The sequence below is a fragment of the Pelodiscus sinensis genome, chromosome 12 (genome assembly GCF_049634645.1).
Source record: "Pelodiscus sinensis isolate JC-2024 chromosome 12, ASM4963464v1, whole genome shotgun sequence".
Classification (NCBI taxonomy): Eukaryota; Metazoa; Chordata; order Testudines; family Trionychidae; genus Pelodiscus; species Pelodiscus sinensis.
In genome coordinates this window covers 39,236,676-39,257,427 of record NC_134722.1, presented here as the reverse complement: position 1 = coordinate 39,257,427, position 20,752 = coordinate 39,236,676, and the positions used below count along the sequence as shown (strand labels likewise).

The 20,752-nt window shown below is 47.7% G+C and overlaps 1 protein-coding gene across 6 annotated transcripts in view; it reads left to right on the top strand.

Annotated features, from left to right (window-relative positions):
• Nucleotides 1–18,786, top strand: part of FBXL8 (F-box and leucine rich repeat protein 8) — an 84,213-nt gene extending 65,427 nt beyond the window's left edge. For 5 of the 6 annotated variants that reach the window (XM_075940352.1, XM_075940347.1, XM_025183568.2 and 2 more), the window contains 3 exons: nucleotides 11,853–11,918; nucleotides 15,407–15,494; nucleotides 18,426–18,786. In XM_075940352.1, the coding sequence (XP_075796467.1) occupies nucleotides 11,853–11,918; nucleotides 15,407–15,494; nucleotides 18,426–18,616 (345 nt within the window). In that variant the 3' untranslated portion in view covers nucleotides 18,617–18,786. Of the gene's footprint in view, nucleotides 1–11,852; nucleotides 11,919–15,387; nucleotides 15,495–18,425 lie in introns of all 6 variants that reach the window. The other variant, XM_075940351.1, reaches the window with a different exon arrangement.
• Nucleotides 18,787–20,752: the final 1,966 nt, after the last annotated feature.

Sequence of the window (20,752 nt, the reverse complement as noted above, 5' to 3'; positions counted from 1 at the left end):
ATGTTCTGGTTTAATACGGCCCCACATGTAATTTGGCAATATCTATCTTTTATGGCCCCCAACGAATCCATATGTATTGAGATGAATACATTGTAAAATCTCAGTTAATGTCAGTTGGTCTAAATCAGTTATAAATATATTTGGACACAACATGTATACTTGGTGTTATGTTCCTGTTCATATTTTTTGAACTTAAAAGTTGACAGACAACCTTTATTACCAATAATATGTAATGTACTTTACAATGTTCCTGACATATATTTCAGCTTCCTGGATTTTTTTTTCATCTGGCCTTCAGATATGAAAGGCAGAGTGATTTAACACCTGTTTAGATTTGTCATCCATGTGACGAAATGAAAAGTATGCCGTTTGCAATAAACTTTGCATAAAATAGTTAATTTGCATTTAATTTTAATGGTTCAAAGAATGTCAGGCAAAATGGTCGGCCCTCACGCATGTTCACTTCATCAAATCTGGCCCTCTTTGAAAAAAGTTTGGACACCCCTGCTCTAGCCTCACTTCCAGAGCCAGAAAAGACAGGGAGAGGCACCTTCTATGCTCCTCTTGGATCCAGCCCTGCACCCGCTGCAAGCTGACTTGAGTCAGCAGCCTCTTCAGCACCGGGCTTCCTCCCCTGCTGCGGACTTCAGAAGAGAATGATGCTGTCCCCAGCAAGATCCCTGCCAGCTGCCTTTAATGGCAGGGACAGCCATGCAGAGACACCTGGGACCTCTGGCATTGCGAAGCCATGTCCCCCTGCCTCAGCGGCTTCTAAGCCTGAGTGGCCACGGGAGTCTGCAAAGACACCGGCTCCCCAGCAGGCATCAGCTCAGCCGCTTCTTCCTCCTCCGGCGCCGAGCGTTGAGCCGGCGCGGAGAGCAGCCCCGGACCTGACCACGGCACCGGCCCCGACACCGCCCCCGAGTCACCATGTGGTGCCGGACTACACGGCTCCGACCCGTTCCGCGGCTGGCACGGTGCCGATCGCCAGGAGAGCCAGGCAGAGACACCTGGGACGTCTGGCATTGTAAAGCCACATCCCCCTGCCTCGGTGGCTTCAACGCCTAAGCGGCCACGGGAGCCTTTCAAAACGCTGGCTCCCCAGGCAGCAGCAGCTCAGCTGCTTCTTCCTCCTCCGGCGCCGAGCGCTCAGCCGGCGCCGAGAGCAGCCCCGGACCCGACCACAGCACCGGCCCCGGTACCGCCCCCAAGTCACCGCGCGGTGCCAGATTACACCGCGCCAACCCGTTCCGCGGCCGGCGCGGTGCCGATCGCTCCTGCCCCGCCGCACCAGGAGCCGAGCAGTTCAGCGGCTAGCGCTTCAGCGCATGCCGCAACCCAATCACCCCGGAGCCCTGCTGCTTTCCATTCCTCACGCCGCTGCAGCTGCTCCCGCTCCCGCTTCTTCCCCCCGGCACCGTCCCCTCCTCTGCCGGCGCTACGATCTCCACGCCACGCCGGTCCTCTCCTCGTGGCTCGTTCAGGCTGCCCTCCCCGTTTCTGGCTGCTGCATCTCCCCATCGCAGGCACCAGCATAGTCATCTCTCTGCCTCTCCTGCCTCGTCCAGGGCATCATACCTCCGCTCCTGCTCGTATTCTTACCGACCATGATCCGTTTCCGACTACGCTGCATGCAGGCGCTCTCCAACCCCGGCTCCCCTTACTCCTCCGCATCATGCGACATCACCATCTCACCACTCTTCGGAGCCGGAACATACTTCCTTCATGCACCATACCTCGGAGTCTTCCATTCCGATTTCATCTCCTCCGGAGGACGTAGTGAACCCCGACGACAGCTCTCCTCCAGACGACCTCCGTCAATTCCAGGAATTATTTAAACGTGTAGCTATTACACAGGAGATTCTGCTACAAGAGTTCAGAGATAAGCAGCATAAGCTTTTTAGGAATCTCCAACTGCGACATAGTTCACACCTTGCCATCCCTCTCGATGAAGGCATCCTCGAACTGGCCGATGAGGTGTGGCATGCTCCAGCGTCGGCCCTTCCCACCTACAAAAGAGCAGACAAGAAGTTTTTCATGCCACCAAAGGGCATGGAATTTCTCTTTGCCCATCCATAGGCTAACTCTCTAGTAGTCTATGCAGCTCAACAGAGATCTAGAGCCCCTCACCTCAAACACCAGGGCTCTGATAAACATGTAAGGAGGCTCGACGTCCCGGGCAGAAAGGTATACACCTCAGCGACTTTACTCCTCAGAATCGCCAATTACTCGGCGCATCTTTCCACTCTTTCCTTCGATACAATTTCACGCCTCACTTCCCTCATGGATCATCTCCCCGATTCAAAAAGATCGATCCTGAGTTCAGTCATCCAAGAGGGCTACACATCAGCGAGAACATCGCTCCAGATGGCCATGGACACCGCTGATACTGCTGCTCGCTCTGCCGCTATGGCTATTGTTATGTGTAGAGCTTCTTTCCTTCAAGCGGCAGGAGTTCCAAAGGAACTACAGACAAAAGTCGCAGACGTACCCTTCGACAAGGATAAGCTCTTTGCAGAGACCACGGATGCAATCCTGCACTCCTCTAAAGACTCTCGGACAACCCTGCGAACTTTGGGGATGTATACGCCCCCCTTTAAGAGATGTCACTACTCACCCTATCAGCGCAGATATGATTACCCCTACATTAGACACCAGTGGCAACAGCAGAACCAACAACAGAGGCCTTTTGACAACCAGCGTTCTCGCCAGAGGCCTCAGCGACGCCGAAACCCGACCAGCAGACCGAACATTCCTTCCAACAGCAAGCAACAGATTTGATGTGTTGGTCGAGGGCGAGCACACAGCCACAGGCAGCACCGTGAATCGTTCAACCCAGCTATTCCACTACCGTCTAAGACCCTTTCTACATCAGTGGGCAAAAATCACCATGGACAAATGGGTCCTTGAGATTGTTCAGTTCGGCTATCCTATCCCTCTCATAGCCATCCCACCAACCACCCTATCCTAGACTCCGTCGTCTGAACAAATATCTCAGGAAACAACGACTCAAAATGACAACGCTAGCCTCCATAATCCCTATTTTAAATCCACAGGACTGGTTTGCCGCCCTCGACCTCCAGGACGTCTATTTCCACGTTCCTATCCACCCTGCTCACAGAAGGTTCTTGTGCTTCGTCCTGGCAAAGGACCATTTTCTATACAAACTCCTCCCCTTCAGGCTATCCTCAGCCCCCAGGGTGTTCTCAAAGGTCCTATCCATGGTCACGGCCTTTTCTCCCGATGCCAAGGGGTATTCATCTTCCCTTATCTGAAAGATTGCCTGCTCAAAGGCGCTTCGGCACACAAGGTCTCCCACATGGTCCACCTCATGATGCAAGTCTTTTGATCGCTCGGACTCCTCCTCAACGAGCAGAAGTCCGTCTTGCATCCCACTTAGGACATCGAGTTCATTAGGGCCCGTCTGCACTCACTTGCCGGCAGAGCTTTCCTACTGTTCCAGAGGTTTCAGGCCATCCAGGACCTCATTTGCACCATCACCGTGAGCCCCACCGTTCCACTCATCACATGCCTCAGACTCATGGGCCACATGTCCGCCACAACGTATGTGGTGAAATACGCCAGACTACACCTGCGTGCCCTTCAGCACTGGCTGACCCTCGTATCCCACCACACCGGATACGATCTCCACAGGCCCGTTACACCGCCACCTGGCGTTCTTCAATCACTCCGATGGTGCACCAGCCACACAAACCTGCTGTCGGGCGTACCATTTCACCCTCAGCAGCCTCTCCACCAAATCACAACATATGCCTCCTTACTAGGCTGCGGGGCCCACATGGGTTCCCTTTCGGTACAAGGCCAATGGTCCCCACAAGAAGCAAGGTTGTACATAAACCTCCTAGAGCTTTGTGCTATTTCAACGCATGCAAATCCTTCCTCATCTACATTCGAAATACCACTGTGGCGATACTTGCAGACTACATCGCAGCCATGTACTACGTAAATTGCCAGGGCGGCGCTCGCTCCCATTCGCTATGCACGGAAGCTATCCGCTTTTGGAACTGGTTCATTCACCACAGGGTGACTCCTTTGGCATCCTACTTACCTGGCACCACAAACGTGACGGCAGACTTCCTGAGCAGACACTTCCACTTGAAACACGAATGGGAAATGTATGACGGCATATTATGTGACATCTTCCAACGTTGGGGGACTCCCCGAGTGGACCTCTTCGCAACTCCCGCCAACACAAAGTGCTGCGAGTTCTGCCCCAGAGCGGGCCTGGGCCGCGCATCTCTAGGGGATGCCTTCCTCGTGACTTGGCGCGGACCCCCCCCCTTTTATGCATTTCCCCCCATACCTCTCATTCCTAAGGTCCTTCAGAAGCTGAAGGCGGACAGGGCTACGCTAATCCTCATAGCCCCAGATTGGCCTTGCCAGCACTGGTTTCCATTCCTGCACCGCCTCTCTGTGCGGATACCGATCCGCATCCCGCCTCTTCACGACCTCCTCACACAAGACCGGGGACGCCTGGAACATCCCCAGATACAAATGCTTAACCTAACAGCATGGTTCCTAACTGGCTGAACCCATGCACATCTCTCTGCTCTGCCACAGTCCAACACGTCCTAGCGCAAAGTAGACAACAAACCACGAGGAAAACTTACCTTCACAAGTGGCACAGATACTCCTCCTGGTGTGCCTCGAACCACCACGATCCAACACGTCCGTCCATTTCCTCCGTACTGGACTATGCACTGCACTTAAAAAAAAAAACAACAAGGGTCTTGTGTTAGCCTCCATCAGGGTGCACCTCGCAGCAATATCAGCATTCACATCACCTATAGATGGCGTTTCTATCTTCGCCCATCCTACGACTAAAAGATTTCTCAACGGCCTTATCAATATGGACCCACCACGCAACTCAGGCCCTCCTGTGTGGAGCCTGGACGTGGTACTTGACGCCCTAATGAGGCCACCGTTCGAGCCTCTGGCGATCATCGCACTAAATCGTTCAGGCTTATGGACCATTTATTCATCTCCCTGGCACACAGGTCAAAGGGTCAACGTCTATCTTCCCAAAGAATTTCCAATCTCATAACCGAATGCATAGTGCAATCGTACACAATGAGGGTATGTCTACACTACCCCGCTAGTTCGAACTAGCGGGGTAATGTATGCATACCGCACTTGCTAATGAAGCCCGGGATTTGAATTTCCCGGGCTTCATTAGCATAAGCGGGGAGCCGCCATTTTTAAATCCCCGCTGCTTCGAACCACGTGTAGCGCGGCTACACGGGGCTCGAACTAGGTAGTTCGGACTAGGGTCCTATTCCGAACTACCGTTACTCCTCGTGAAACGAGGAGTACCGGTAGTTCGGAATAGGCACCCTAGTCCGAACTACCTAGTTCGAGCCCCGTGTAGCCGCGCTACACGGGGTTCGAAGCAGCGGGGATTTAAAAATGGCGGCTCCCCGCTTATGCTAATGAAGCCCGGGAAATTCAAATCCCGGGCTTCATTAGCAAGTGCGGTATGCATACATTACCCTCCTAGTTCGAACTAGGAGGGTAGTGTAGACATACCCTGAGAGGGTTACCCCTTCCGTCCCAACCACACGCTCATTCCACTAGAGCCATGGCCACATCTACAGCATTCCACAGAGGCGTATCTCTGAAGGACATTTGCAAAACTGCGACTTGGTCCTTTCATGTGACCTTCGCTAAGCATTATTCTATCTCTCTCTTTCACTCAGATGGGGCAGTGGCGACTGCGGTGCTCTCCACGGCGGATAAATAGGGTCTCCTTGCCCTCCTTCCGTTTTGGCGACTACTGCTATGCAGTCACCCATAGTGGAGCACCTGCGAGGACATCCCCGAAGAAGAAAGCGAAGTTACTCACCTCCGGTGCAGTAACTGTTGTTCTTTGTGGTGGTGTCCCCGCGGGTGCTCCACTACCCGCCCTCCTCCCCACTTCGGAGTCCTCTCTCTCTCTGCTTTTGTCTCTTACAGACTCCGAGGCGGTTCCGAGGAACTGGCGGGCGGCCGGACCGCGCGACAGAAAGCGCGAAAGCCGCGAGCCTGCGGCACATGCGTGGTCCGGCCAGATACTGCTACTGACAAGTCTCCGTCTGCGGTGCTGGGGCAAGCCCAGCATCCATAGTGGAGCACCCGCGGGGACACCACCTCCAAGAATGACAGTTACTGCTCCGGATGTGAGTAACTTTGCTTTTTTCTATTTGTTCCAAAACCTCCTCTAATGACACTTCAGTCTGGGACAGTTCCTCAGATTCATCACCCACAAAGGACGGTGCAGATTTGGGAATCTCCCTAATGTCCTCAGCCATGAAGACTGAAGCAAATAAATCATTTATTTTATCTGCAATGGCTTTATCGTCCTTGATTGCTCCTTTTATATCTCAATCGTCTAGGGGACCCACAGGTTTTTTAGCAGGCTTCTTGCTTCTAATGTAACTTAAAAAACATTTTATTTCTTTTTGAGTTTTTAGCTATCTGTTCCTCAAAATCTTTTTTTGCTTTTCTTATTACATGTTTACACTTGATTTGACAGTGTTTATGTTCCTTTCTATTTATCTCACTAGGATTGGACTTCCACTTCTTAAAGATACCTTTTTGTCCCTCACTGCTTCTTTTACATGGTGGTTAAGCCACGGTGACTCTTTTTTAGGTCTCTTGCTATGTTTTTTAATTTGGGGTATACATTTAAGTTGGGCCTCTATTATGGTGTCTTTAAAAAGTTTCCATCCCGCTTGCAGGGATTTGGCTGTAGTCATTGTGCCTTTTAATTTCTGTTTAACTAACCTCCTCATTTTTATGTAATTCCCCTTTTTGAAATTAAATGCCAGGGTGCTGGACTGCTGAGGTGTTCTTCCCACCACAGGAATGTTAAATGTTATTATATTATAGCCAGTATTCCCAAATGGTCCTGTAACGGTTATATCCTGGACCTGATCCTGCTCTCCATTCAGGACTAAATCGAGAATTGCATCTCCCCTTGTGGGTTCCTGTACCAGCTGCTCCAAGAAGCAGTCATTTAAGCCATTGAGAAATTTTCTCTCTGCTTCTCTTCCTGAGGTGCCATGTATCCAGTCAATATGGGGATAATTAAAATCCCCCGTTATTATAGAGTTCTTTATTTTGGTAGCCTCTCTAATCTCCCTCAGCATTTCAATGTCAGTATCGCTGTCCTGGTCAGGTGGTCGGTAATATATTCCTACTGCTATTTTCTTATTAATGGAGCATGGAATTACTATCCATAGCGATTCTATTGAACATGTTGATTCATTTAATATTTTTCTTTCATTTGATTCTACATTATCTTTCACATATAGTGCCACTCCGCCACCCACCCGGCCTGCTCTATCCTTTTGATATATTTTATATTCCGGTATGATTGTGTCCCACAGATTTTCCTCATTCCACCAGGTTTCAGTGATGCCTATTATGTCAATCTCCTCATTTAATACGAGGTACTCTAGTTCACCCATCTTATTAGTCAGACTCCTAGCATTTGTATAGAAGCACTTTAAAAATTTGCCACTGCTTATTTGTCTGCCCTTCCCTGATGCACTGGATTCCTTTGTATGCGGTTGGTTGTCTGCTCTGGCCCATGGTTTGTCCTCTCCCCTCCTCTCTTTCTGACTACAGCTTAGAGAATCTCTATCAATGGATTCTCCTCTAAGAGAAGTCTCCATCCGATTTATGTGCATCTCCGCACCAATCAGCTTTCCCCCATCTCTTAGTTTAAAAACTGCTCTACGGCCTTTTTAATGTTTAGTGCCAGCAGTGTGGTTCCACCCTTGTTTAGGTGGAGCCCATTCTTCCTGTTAGGCTCCCCCTCTCCCAAAAGTGTCCCCAGTTCCTAATAAATCCAAACCCCTCTTCCCTATACCGTCATCTCATCCACGCATTGAGACTCTGAAGCTCTGCCTGCCTACCTGGCCCTGCGTGTGGAACTGGAAGCATTTCCGAGAATGCCACCATGGATTTCAGTCTCTTTCCTAGCAACCTAAATTTGGCCTCTAGGACATCTCTCCTACCCTTCACTACGTCATTGGTACCTACATGTACCACGACCACCGGCTCCTCCCCAGCACTACACATAAGTCTATCTAGATGCCTCGAGAGATCCGCAACCTTCGCACCAGGCAGGCAAGTGACCATACGATTCTCCCGGTCATCACAAACCCAATTATCTATGTTTCTAACGATCGAATCACCCACTACTAACACCTGCCTCTTCCTAACAACTGGCATTCCTTCCCCCTCAGAGGTATCCTCAGTGCAACATCCTCTGGAAGGAGGGTCCCAACTATGGGATGGTTTCCCTCTGCTCCCATTGGATGCTCTGTTCCCTTGAGACTTTCATCCTCCTTAAGAGCACTGGGGCTCTCAGACTGGAGGTGGGACAGTACTACAGTGTCCCGGAAAGTCTCATCAACATAGCTCTCTACCTCTCTTAGCTCCTCCAGTTCAGCCACCCCGGCCTCCAAAGCCCGAACTCGGTCTCTGAGGGTCAGGAGCTCCTTGCAATGGGTGCACACATACGCCACCTGCCCACAGAGCAGGTAATCATACATGTTACACTCAATGCAATAAATAGGATAGCCCCCACTCTGCTGCTGGGCTTCTGTCTCCGTTTTTCTTATGAATAAGTTTAAGTATAAACTGGGCTTATTAAATATCTGGAATATAGATTATTATAAAAGTTATGTTTAAAGAAGGTCAGAAGTAACTAGTGCCCTCTAACCTCCCCCTCTGAAATCCCTCTACAAACTCCCTGTTGGCTGCTCCTTTTCGCAAGCCCTGGTAGCACCTCCCCCTGAATGAGGCTCAGCCAATTAACAGAGGCTGCTAGATTTCAAACCTTTTAGAAGCTCCTTCAAACAAACAAACAAACAAACCAAACAGACAAACACAAGATCAGCACACAGCAAATAACCCCCCCACACACAAACACACACTACAGACAGCCACTTACCACAAGGGTCCCATATTTACTCCTCTTTTACCTGGAGAACTCCCTCTCCAAACTCCCTGTTAGCTGCTCCTGTTCGCACCCTAGATTCACACAACACAATCCATTTGGCTAAGACAAGATCATAAGATCTAAAATAGTTTTAACACTCTCACTCTTACATACATACTATTCTTCAGCAGTCTGGTTAATATTTTTCATAGTATTCTGCATCTCTGTTGTCCTGCCTCAGCCAGTTATGTCTGTATGTATTACACTTTTGCTTTTGCCTCCATTTCTTAGAAGTATTGCCATGGCCACATTAACCCTATCAAGGTCTTGACCTGTCTGGGACTCCTGGAACATTTTAAATTTAAAATTGGCAATGGGTTTGCATAGAATCATAGGCTACATCTACACTGGCCCCAAATTCCAGAAAAGGCATGCAAAGCAGGTAAGTCAGAATAGGGAAATCTGCGGGGGATTTAAATATCCCCTGCGGATTTAAATAAACATGTCCGCCGCTTTTTTTCCGGCTTGGGGAAAAGCCGGAAAAAAGCGACTAGACTGGCGCGATCCTCCGGAATAAAGCCCTTTTCCGGAGGATCTCTTATTCCTACCTGAAAGTAGGTCTGGAAGAGACCTCAGGAGGTCATCGAGTCCAGCTCCCTGCCCAAAGCAGGACCAATCCCAACTAAATCAACCCAGCCAGGGCTTTGTCAAGCCGAGACTTAAAAACCTCCACCCCCTCCCTAGGTAACCCATTCCCGTACTTCACCATCCTCCCAGTGAAATACAATAAAACTCCAATAGTCTGGCATCCAGTTGTCTGGCACTCCTGATAGTCCGGCATCAACTGGGACCCGGAAGTGCTGTGGGGGAAATCTTGCTCCCCTGGGGTACAGAGCCCCCAGAAGGGTCCTAGGCAGGAGGTCAAATCAGTGAGGCAGGAGAGAAATCTAGAAGGAAAAACTTTATTATGCATGCATGCAGGCTGACAGCAGAGCAATAGCAGTCAGCCCGGAGAGACAGTTTCAGGGATTCTTTATACAGTATGTTCAGACAGTAGTTGTTGATTGTTTTTCTTTAACATATCCAAGTCTCAGCAGAAATACTCTGAGATGTTTTTGGTCACACCAAGAGTGCTAGAAGTAAGTTTTACAGTACACAAAGCCACATGAGAACTTGAGTGGAAGAGTCTACAAGGCAAACTGTGACAAAGATAAAGGTTTACATGACAAATTGTGACAGACTAGGAGTATTCATGAACTTGAGATAGGCATTGTAAGGGTCTTGGTTAGAGTTAATTTGATTTCACTCTGATACAGGGAGAGAGGTCTCGAAAACTTTTAACCCTTACAGCAGTTTTCTTTCAGAGAGTTTTGATTTCCTGCACAGTCCCCCCTTTAGACACAATTGGAGTTATGTGATTTTTCCCCACAGTGCTCAGGTCAGCCACTCTCACGGCCGGGCCGCTGTGAGTCACATGCGTGTTCATGGCCTGTGCCGTTCCGCTCACAGTCCCCAGCGCACACAGCGTCCAGCTTGCACATGCTAGCAGCCGGCTGCTGAGCACAGGCGGCTGCTTTGGAACCCGGACATAAGGTTGGGGGATAAGAGGGATTGTGTGACAGCAGGGAGGGGAGGTGTTTGGCTCTGCAGAAGGGAAAACGAGGGGAGGGGGATTGGGTTGCACATGGCATCCCAGCCAGCTCATTGAAAAGCCAGCCGCTCAGTGCACGTGCCCCAGCACCTGGAAGGAGACGCGTGGCTGTACCAGCAGCTCCGGGACCCGAGCATAAGGTGTGTGTGTGGGAGGGGGGCAAGGGTGAATAGGTTGGGAGTATGCCCCCTTATAGTACCTCCTGGTACTCTGGCATATCCGATAATCCGGCACCATCTAGGTCCCAAAGCTGCTGGATTATCAGAAGTGTACTGTAGTTTTTCCTAATATCCAACCTAGACTTCTCCCACTTTAACTTGAGACCATTGCTCCTTGTTCTGCCATCCGTCACTACTAAGAACAGCCTCTTTCCATCCTCTTTGGAACCTCCCTTCAGGTAGTTGAAGGCTGCTACCAAATCCCCCCTCACTCTTTTCTTCCGCAGACTAAATAAGCCCAAATCCCTCAGCCTCTCCTCGTAGGTCACGTGCTCCAGCTCCCTAAGTATTTTGGTGCCCTCCGCTGGACTCTCTCCAATGTATCCACATCCTTTGTGTAGTGGGGGGCCCAGAATTGGATGCAATACTCTGGCCTCACCAGAGCCAAATAAAGGGGAATAATCACTTCTCTAGATCTGCTGGCAATGCTCCTCCTAATGCAACCTAATATGCCATTCGCCTTCTTGGCTGCAAGGACACACTGTTGACTCATATCCAGCTTTTCATCCACTGTAATCCCCAGGTCCTTCTCTGTTTCATCCATACCCTGTGTATTTTACGTTTTATTACAGTGATCACATAGCTCTATATGCAGAGAAAGGATACATTTTCTAGAAGAGAACTGATCTCTTAGATAGATGATTCATATTTATCCTTATAATAACTAAGAGGGGGAGATTACTTTTATTCTCTTGGGTGCTTGAATCTATGCCTTCTTTTGATTTTAATGGAAAGGTTAAGTGATCCTTGTTTGTTCTTATTGTTCCTTAGTAGGAGTTTTTCTGCTAACAATGCAACTTTTGTCTTCTCTTTCTGAATAAATCAGAGCAGAATCAATGGCCTGATTTTTTTAAAGAGCATAGCACCCTAAATTCAGTGTTATATCAGAAGTAACTGGATACTGGTGTCTTCTGAAAATCTTGCCCTCAGCTACAAGGTTTAGGACAGTCCTTCAGAAAAGAATATAAATCATAAAGTCACTGTAGAATCCTTTTAATTTCTACCAGGAAAATAAATGTCTCATTTCCAACAGGTCTTTAATCCAAATCTTTCAGTGAGTGAATGGAATCTGACTGACATGGAAACCAATTTTTCACCGGTAAGGGACGCGTATTTGTTTCTGTGTGAAAACAATACTGTAGACGTAAAACAGCATTTCTCATTCACTAATGTACCAGCTCTGTTGAGAATAAATCATTGTTTTATTTGAAATGGGAGGAGAATTTTACAGTGGTTAAGCATCTACCCAGGGCTGAACCTTAGAGCACCAATATCTTTACATGTGACCCAAACTAGATTTGAACCTCTAACTAAATTCCCACAAAAAATAAATCTAAGCTCATTGGGTGGACTAGTTGGCATAAGGAAAATGCGGTGTGCTGGAATCTGAGTTCTCTTTTATGTGGTCTTCAGTTGAAACCAGCTGCCAAAGTACCAGTCTTTGTGTTGAATTTCACCCACTGCTAATTAGCTTTTAATTTGGAAAATTGGTTTAATTACAACATCGTTTAAAAGGAAGAAAGAGTATCTCAAATGCAAATAGTGCCTTTTATTTGAAAGTCTTTATATGTCATTGCTCAAAAGCAAAAACACACAGCCATGCAACACAACAATTAACATGTAGAACATGGGTTCCCAAACTGGGGGGCGTGAAGAAATTCCAGGGGGGGTGCGAGGAGACCCATCCCCCCGCCCCCATCAAGTTTTGCTGCCCCAGTCTTGTATAAACTTGCCTTGTATAAAAAAGGCAAAGGGGGCACGGGCAGTGAGGGAAGGGGGAGGCGCCAGGAGGGTGCAGGGGCAAGGGAAAGTGCAGGTGCCAGGGGATTCTGGGGGTGAAGCAGAAGGGCAGACACCTGCAGGGGAGGGACCAGCACCAGAGGAGTGAGGCAGTGCAGGTGTGTAGAGGGAGGTATTAGGAGAGGGGATGAGGAGGGGTAGCTCACATGATCAGAGTGGGGCTACTGGAGGAGTGGGCACAGGGCGGAGAGAAGGGCTGGCGGAGGGGGGCAGGTCTCAGGAAGGCAGAGGGCAGTGAGAAGGGTAAGAGTCAGGACAGCAGAGGAGGGTGAAGGTTTGGGGGGGCAGCAGGCACCAGGGGAGCTGATGGAGCAAAGGGAGGAGACATGGCAGCAGAGAGAAAAGGTAGAGGTTTATAAGATATTTATTTATAACTTGGGTGATATTTATTAATAACTTATTAGTAATTACTGTTCTTATTCTTATTAGGAATTTATGCTATTAAAAAAACACTTTTTGTGGGGGAGGGTGGCGAGTCCCTTTTTTGTCTAGCGAGTAGGATTTTCCATAATTTGTCGACCCCTGGCTATTAGCCAGTATGGATAAGGAGTGGTGTCAATAGCCTCTGTTTGTCAGAGGGTGGAGATGGATGATAGGAGAGAGATCACTTGATCATTGCCTGTTCGATTCACTCCCTCTGGGACACCTGGCATTGGCCACTGTCAGCAGACAGGGTACTGGTCTGGATTGATCTTTGGTCTGACCCAGTGTGACCATTCTTATGTTCTTATGTTCCTAAGAGTTATACCTCCAACAACAACTTTAACTTGTTTCCTGGCACCGTCCAATGTTACACATTAGAAAACACAAGAGAACTCTTGGAATTGTGAAAAAAAAGCTAGAAAATAGAAAAACCTTTGTTTGATGCATATTGTATTTGGCTTTAGATAAGGATCCTTAGTTAGATGGTATAATCAGATTGTGAGAGAGAGAGAAAGATTCCTGTTATCTTAGCAGCTAACTCTATTAACCCAGCTAATGATTTTAACCATCATTAGGATTCTCTTAAAATAAAATCACTCCCCATCTTTGAGGTACTATTTTTCTCCTTCCAAAGTTCATCAGAAACAAGTGGGAGTAGGCAGGATCACTCCTTCCCACCCCAATTGGCTATAATTGGCAATCTCTATTGGTCCTGTGTTCCACATGGACTAGAGAGGCAGAGGAGAAAGAAAGGAACCACATGCAAATTATTGATTGACTGATTGATTAAAAAATTTCCTCAAGGACATCTCATATTTGGTGCTGGATAGGTCTGTCAAGTATGGAAAACAAATCTAGACAACCCAAGGTTTATCATTCAGGGGTAGGGGACCTTTTTTCTTCAGCTGTTTCAGGGGGTAGCTGAGTTAGTCTGTACAGGATAAACTTAAAGAACAACAAATGGTCCGGTAGCACTTTATAGACTAACTAAACATGTAGATGGGATCATGAGGTTTCGTGGGCACAGCTACTTCAGTCAGGGTCAACACAGGAGCACCTAATTTGGAGAATAGGATGGGGCTCAGGACAGGAGGCTGGGGGGCAGGGTCTGGGCAGAAATTAGCGTGCGGGCTCAGGGCTGGGTTGGGGTTCGGGGTCAAAGGTATGGGAGTTAAGGTGTGGGAGGCAGTTCAGGATGGGGGTGCGGTGTCTGGAAGGGACTTAGGGTATGTCTACACTAGCCCCCTAGTTTGAACTAGGGTGGCTAATGTACGCATTCGAACTTGCAAATGAAGCCCGGGATTTAAATATCCCGGGCTTTATTTGCATGTTCCCGTCCGGTCGCCATTTTGAAATCCCACTAGTCCGAACTAGCTGCCCACGGCTGCACGCAGAAGTCAAACGTTAATTCAAACTAACTCCTACTCCTCGTGGAACTAGGGGGCTAATGTAGACCTACCCTTTGAGTATGGGAGGAGGCTCAGGATGGAGGCACGGGTGAGGAGGGAGTTAGGGTGTGAGAGGAGGCTCAGGGCTCAAGCAGAGGGTTGGGATATGGGGTGCTTATCTGGGACAGCTCCCCTTTGGTGGGGGGTAAGCAGGTGTCTCAGCACAGCCCAGGATGCCCTGCACCCGCCTGCAGGCAGTGCCCCTCTGGCAGCTCTCAGTGACTTGGGAGCTGCGGGAACAGAGCCTTCAGGCGAGGGCCGCACAGGTACTTCCCTCCAGTGAGTGCAGTAAGGCTGTTCCAACCCAGCCAGGGGAACGGCAGCTCATGGAGCTGCCACCCCCCGTCCCCTCCCGCCAAACAGGGCCGGATAACACAGGAGCTTTAGGGGCTGCAGCCCCAGACTAAGGCGGCCTCACAAAACAATCTGCATTTTTGGCAACCCAAAGATCTTTTTGCTTGGGGCCCCCCTTAGCTTGGGGCTCTGGGCTACAGCCCCTAAAGCCCCTTTCTTAAAATAGCCCTACTTGTGGTGGGAATGGGATTGGGGTATTGACACTTGCACTCTAGCCCCATGCAGGGCACTGAGGCTCAGGGCTTCCGGCTTATGGGTCAGAGACTTGCTGAAGCCCAGATTAGATTAAGCAGAGGCTGGATCTGGCACACAGGCCAGAGGTTTCCCACCCTGGGTTTAGGTAGCCTGGAGCATGACAACATGATTCCTCTTGTGTACGTAATTTTGCTTATTAGAACAGACACCAGCGGGATGGACCAGCAAGACAGTGATAATAAATTGTATTGCTTGTCTAAACTCTCTGTTATCATTTGCTATATTAATGATCTTCACAACAGCCTAGTTCTAACCATCTCCCCGTCTTTGTATAATTGTACATTGTAGTTTGTGTTTTTGCATCAAGATGCAGCGTCTCACAGTGGATCTGGAGAAGAATGTAAATGAGCTGTCTCCCAAGGTGTTAAATCCTCACTTTAACACCCTCTCCCCAGGTACCAGCAATAGGTGTTTATGAAAACACAGAATGGGAATTCACTAATGAAGCTAATGTTTAAGCAATTCTAATGGCTAGATGAAATGTCCAGGATGGATCCTTTAGCAGACCAGAGGCTTATTATAGTAATGTAACTTTTGTGTTTCAATTTAGTGATTATTACTCAACTAGCCAATTAGCCGGTCATAAGACAGGATTTTCAGGTCTCTCCTCCACATCTCTTGCTCCGTCTCTCTCTCTCTCTCTCTCTCTCCTCCTTCTACTGCCTCCCCCCCTCCCCACCCCACTCAGCTCTCTTCTGCCTCCTGCCTCTCTCTCTGTCTCTTTCTTTCTCTTGTCCTCCCCTCCTGCCTCTCACTCAGGGGACCGCAGAGCCCAAACGGCCTGGAGCCGCTGTCACGCCGCACGTCACCGCCCTGCCCCCCTTCGCCTCCTGCCGTGGCGCTCAGCTGACATCTGCACTGCTCAGCCAGGCTGCATGGTGAGCACGGGGCCCAAAGAGCCACTTGAACCACTTGACGGGAGGCGAAAGGGGGCAGTGACCCCACACGTCACCGCCCCACCCCCCGTGGCGCTCGGCTGACTTCTGCGCCGCTCAGCCGGGCCGCTGCAGGGCAGCAAGCAACCATTTGGGCTTCCCCGTGGCGGTCTGGCTGAGTAGCGCAAAAGTCAGCCGAGCGCAACGGCAGGAGGCGAAGGGGAGCGAGGCGGTGACATACATGGCCAGGCCCCACTTCCTGGGTATGTACATCACTGCCCTGCCCTCCTTCCCCTTCCGCTATGGTGCTCAGCTGACTTCTGCGCCGCTCAGCCGGGCCACTGCGGAGGAGCAAGCAGCGCAAGCAGCCACTTGGACCTCGCACTCCCCATGCAGCACGGGCCGTCCAGAGGGAACATCCAGCATTTTGGCCTTACAGACTCACAGACACTGGGCTACTATATATGTGATGATGTTTCAAGAGTACAGTTAATTAGTATATGGAGCAGGCTGGGCTGGAGATGTGCCAAGATTTTTATATGACTAACTTCTATCCCCATAGTGTCCAACACACTAGCCACATGTGGCTATTTGGCCAGTTGAGTGTGGCTAGTTTGCGATAGTAGTAGCCACTATGGTAGCTACTGCTTCAGAACTGGTTGGACACCACGACTCTATCCACTCCTGTTAACATCTATTGTGCAACAAGGTGGGTGAGATAATATCTTTTATTAGACCAACTGGAGAAGAGCTTGCTGTACACGAGAAAGCGTGTCTCTTTTGTCAACCGAATTTGATCCAATAAAAGATACTACCTCACCCATGCCCTATTTTAAAAAATAACCCACTCACTTAAACCCTTGTTAGGCATCTCTGAGAGGCCAACACCTGAATGGATCTAGAAAGTAAGTTCTCTTTTCCCTGGATCTGGTTCTTCCAGACTATGATTGAATCATAATGGTTCAGCGTTGTCATAATGTTGTACTGCTGCTGACTGTGCAGTACCATTTCTTTCTATTATAGGACTTGTCTACTTGGGAAGGTATATTGATATAATTATACCAATATAACTTCATCACATGCACACTCAGGCTACGTCTACACTGGCCCCTTTTCCGAAAGGGGCATGCAAATTTTACAGGTCGTAATAGGGAAATCCGCGGGGGATTTAAATATCTCCCGCGGCATTTAAATAAAAATGTCCGCCGCTTTTTTCCGGCTTTTAGAAAAAAGTAGGAATAAGAGATCCTCCAGAAAAGGGCTTTTTTCCGGAGGATCGGGGCCAGTGTAGACGCTCTTTTCCGGCTTTTCTAAAAGCCGGAAAAAAGCGGCGGACATTTTTATTTAAATGCCGCAGGGGATATTTAAATCCCCTGCGGATTTCCCTATTACGACCTGTAAAATTAGCATGCCCCTTTCGGAAAAGGGGCCAGTGTAGACGTAGCCTCATAGTCTGGAATTAGAGTGGCTTTTATCAATTTAGTTTAAATTCCTTCCCTAATGTCATAAGTTAAACCACAATAAAGGCATTCTGCAAACAGAATCATTGTCCACATAAGACATCTAAACCAGCATTGGTTTAAATTCACATCTTACCTTATATAGAAAAATCTTTCCAATGAAAATAAGGCCAGTGTCCTGTCTAAATTAGAAAGGGAGGTTTAAAAATATATTTAAACACCACTTTAAAACCTACTGTAGACAAAAATGGATTAGCTGGTCAGCCATGACTCCGTGCTAGGTGCCCAATGAGGTTTGAAATGTGTTAATTGAAATCCATTAGTTAGCATATTTTAAAACAGTCTGTTTACCTGTTGTAAACAGAGCCTTCTAGTTTTCTAGTAGTGACCCCACCATGTATCAAAGCTGTTTTGTATAGTTCAAGGACTTTAGTCTCAGCCCAGGAACTTTTCCTTAAAAAACAGAAGGTAGAATTCCTTGGCACTGTAGAGTGATGTTGCATTAAACATGCATGTCTGCCCTTGCAAGGCCTGGTGATTCTAGTAGCTTTTTTGCCAAATCCCTGTTGAACACATGTCCATGTGAGGATAGTAGGAGTGACATAAGGGAGAAATTGGAACTGATGGGTGCCTCTAGTGGCAGAGGTGAAAAAAAGCTAAAAGCACCTGTATAAGTGGGGAAGAGCAACTGCTCTTACCTATTTCTGCGCTGGGACAAGACTAGCCCATTTGCCTCTTATTCCCTTATTCCTATACATCCCAGCTATTGAAGTATGGCCCAAAGCCCAGTGAAGACAATGGAAAGACTCTCACCAATTTTAAAGGGCTTTTGAAGGATCCAGCTCCAATTATGAAAGGTTCCAAACATTCTCTGTAAAGTCTTGAACTCCCTTGATTCCTACTGGGCTTAGCACTTCCTAGGATCCAGCACTTAAGACCAGTAGTTTGCCTGTCAATAACCATCTTTTCCATTTTCTATCTTCATTTCTAGGGAAAGATGTCGTTCTTGAAAACACCCAGCGGTTTCTCACTGATGCAGGCTTTGGGCGCAACATTGTAAACCTACCTGAAAGTTCAGCTCTTTATATTCCATCTGAAAATATGCCTTCCTATCTGTCCTCTGTGGGTCTCCAAGGAGATATCCCATTAAACCTGAGGTCCCCAACTGAAAATAACAAGTGATCTATTTAGCTTTGCCAGACAGGTGTGCCTTTTTCTCCCCTGAAAAACCTCTAGGCTACGTCTACATTGGCACCCTTTTCTGGAAATGCTTAAAACGGAACAGTTTTCTGTTATAAGTATTTCCAGAAAAAGCGCATCTACATTGGCAGGATGCTTTTCCAGAAAAGCACTTTTTCCGGAAAAGCATCCATGCCAATGTAGACGCGCTTTTCCGCAAAAAAGCCCCGATCGTCATTTTCATGATCGGGGCTTTTTTGCGGAAAAGACTACTGAGCTGTCTACACTGGCCCTTTTCCGGAACAGTTTTTCCGGAAAAGGACTTTTGCCTGAATGGGAGCAGCATAGTTTTTCCGGAAAAACACTGACGATTTTACATTAGATCGTCATTGCTTTTCCGGAAAAGCAAGCGGCCAGTGTAGACAGCTGGCAAGTTATTCCGGAAAAGCGGCTGTTTTTCTGGAATAAGTGGCCAGTGTAGACACAGCCCTACAGTTTTAAAGGTAAACAAACAACAATGACTCAGAAACCCATGAAAGAGTGGCTGTAGCTTGTTTTTTGTATGGGGGAGGTGGGGGGTGATGTTTTGATTGATGGAAAACTCAGCCTCCATAACTGTTTACACTGATAAAACTGTACCTGATTTCTGATATTTACCCTGGTCAAAATTTACAATAGTCAGTTTTCTTCCAAGAAACTAACTGCTATCATTGCTCAGTCCTGTGGGGAGCAGGGTTTGGTTGTTTCCTTTACTCTCAAAAGGAGTGGATTTTTTAAAATTTTTAATCTCTCTAAGAAAAGCTTCTATCATGGGCATTGGAAAATAAATCAGCACTGGCTAATGTCCTATAAAGGCAGATGCATGGATCCAATGGAGCAGCAAAGAACGTAACACAGGGCCTTGTGAATGCCTACTTACAAGAAAACAGCTTTGCAACCAGTCCATCTCCTAAAAGTGGGTTTTGTTTTGGTTTTACCCATTTCCTTCCCAGTTTCAGCAGTACATCCTGAATTTGCACATCCCTCAAATGACATGTCTGTGCAGGAGACAGTACTTTCTTTCAAGGCTTATCTGACCTAGACTGAAAGAAACTCCCATAGAAACTAACAGTCATTATAAACGATTTCACCTTTCACCAAGTACAAGATACTTGACCTACCTTCTCCGTCAGCAACATGGAGCGTGGATACTTACTTTTTAAAAACCTATCAAACCACAACACTCCACTGCACACAGAATTCTGCCCCCCTCCAACCTGCTCCCTGGGAAGAGGATGAAAAAGAATGAACCACATATGACAGATGTTATTTGCATCTTTTAATGCACTTCTGAAAGGTGCTCAGATGCTATTGAGAGGAGGTCAGTATAATAACCTATATAGAGTAGCAGATAAAATAGGACAATGGGCTGGATATAATTCTGTTTTTTCCGTGGTGTTTCAATAACTTTTATATGCTTATCCAGTCTAATGTGCTGTGTGTTGGCATTGACTTGAAGGCTATTTTGAGTCCCCCCAAATAAGATTTTGCTATCCTGTTGCTTTAGTCATATACACAAATGAGAGCAGGATCCAGATGTCTTGAATGGGATCCTGAGTGAGTGACATTTTCCATGCAAATACCTGCTTTGGGGGTGGAGAGGGCTGACAAGTACAGTGTATTCTGTCTACTTGCTTTTCTTCTTTGTGCAACCTACACCAGCCCCCCCCCCCAACCTTGAATCAACCTCTTCTTTTGTGTGATTTCTGAAAAGTAAGTTTCTCAACAAAGCAGTGCTTTGTTTTTTATACTGTAGTTTCTAACCAAGTTTCATTTCCCTAGAGAAATTACTGACTCAAATATCTAGCAATTCAGACCTCATCTAGGCCTTCAAGCTAAAACAGGAGGAAAAGGCATAAGCTTCGCCAGTGTCAAATGAAAGAAGCACTTCTACTGACTACTTTTACTGCCATGAAGAATCTAAACCATGTATCTGAGCAATTTGAATGGCCAAGTGGCATCCATCCCAAAATATTTGAGAGAAAATCTAATTGCAGCCAAATTCTCCTTAATATGAAAAAAACGCCTCACATTTTAAATGGACTTCCTCTCAGAGCCATTTCTTCCATCGGCTTATCAATAACTAGAGAGCTATAGGAG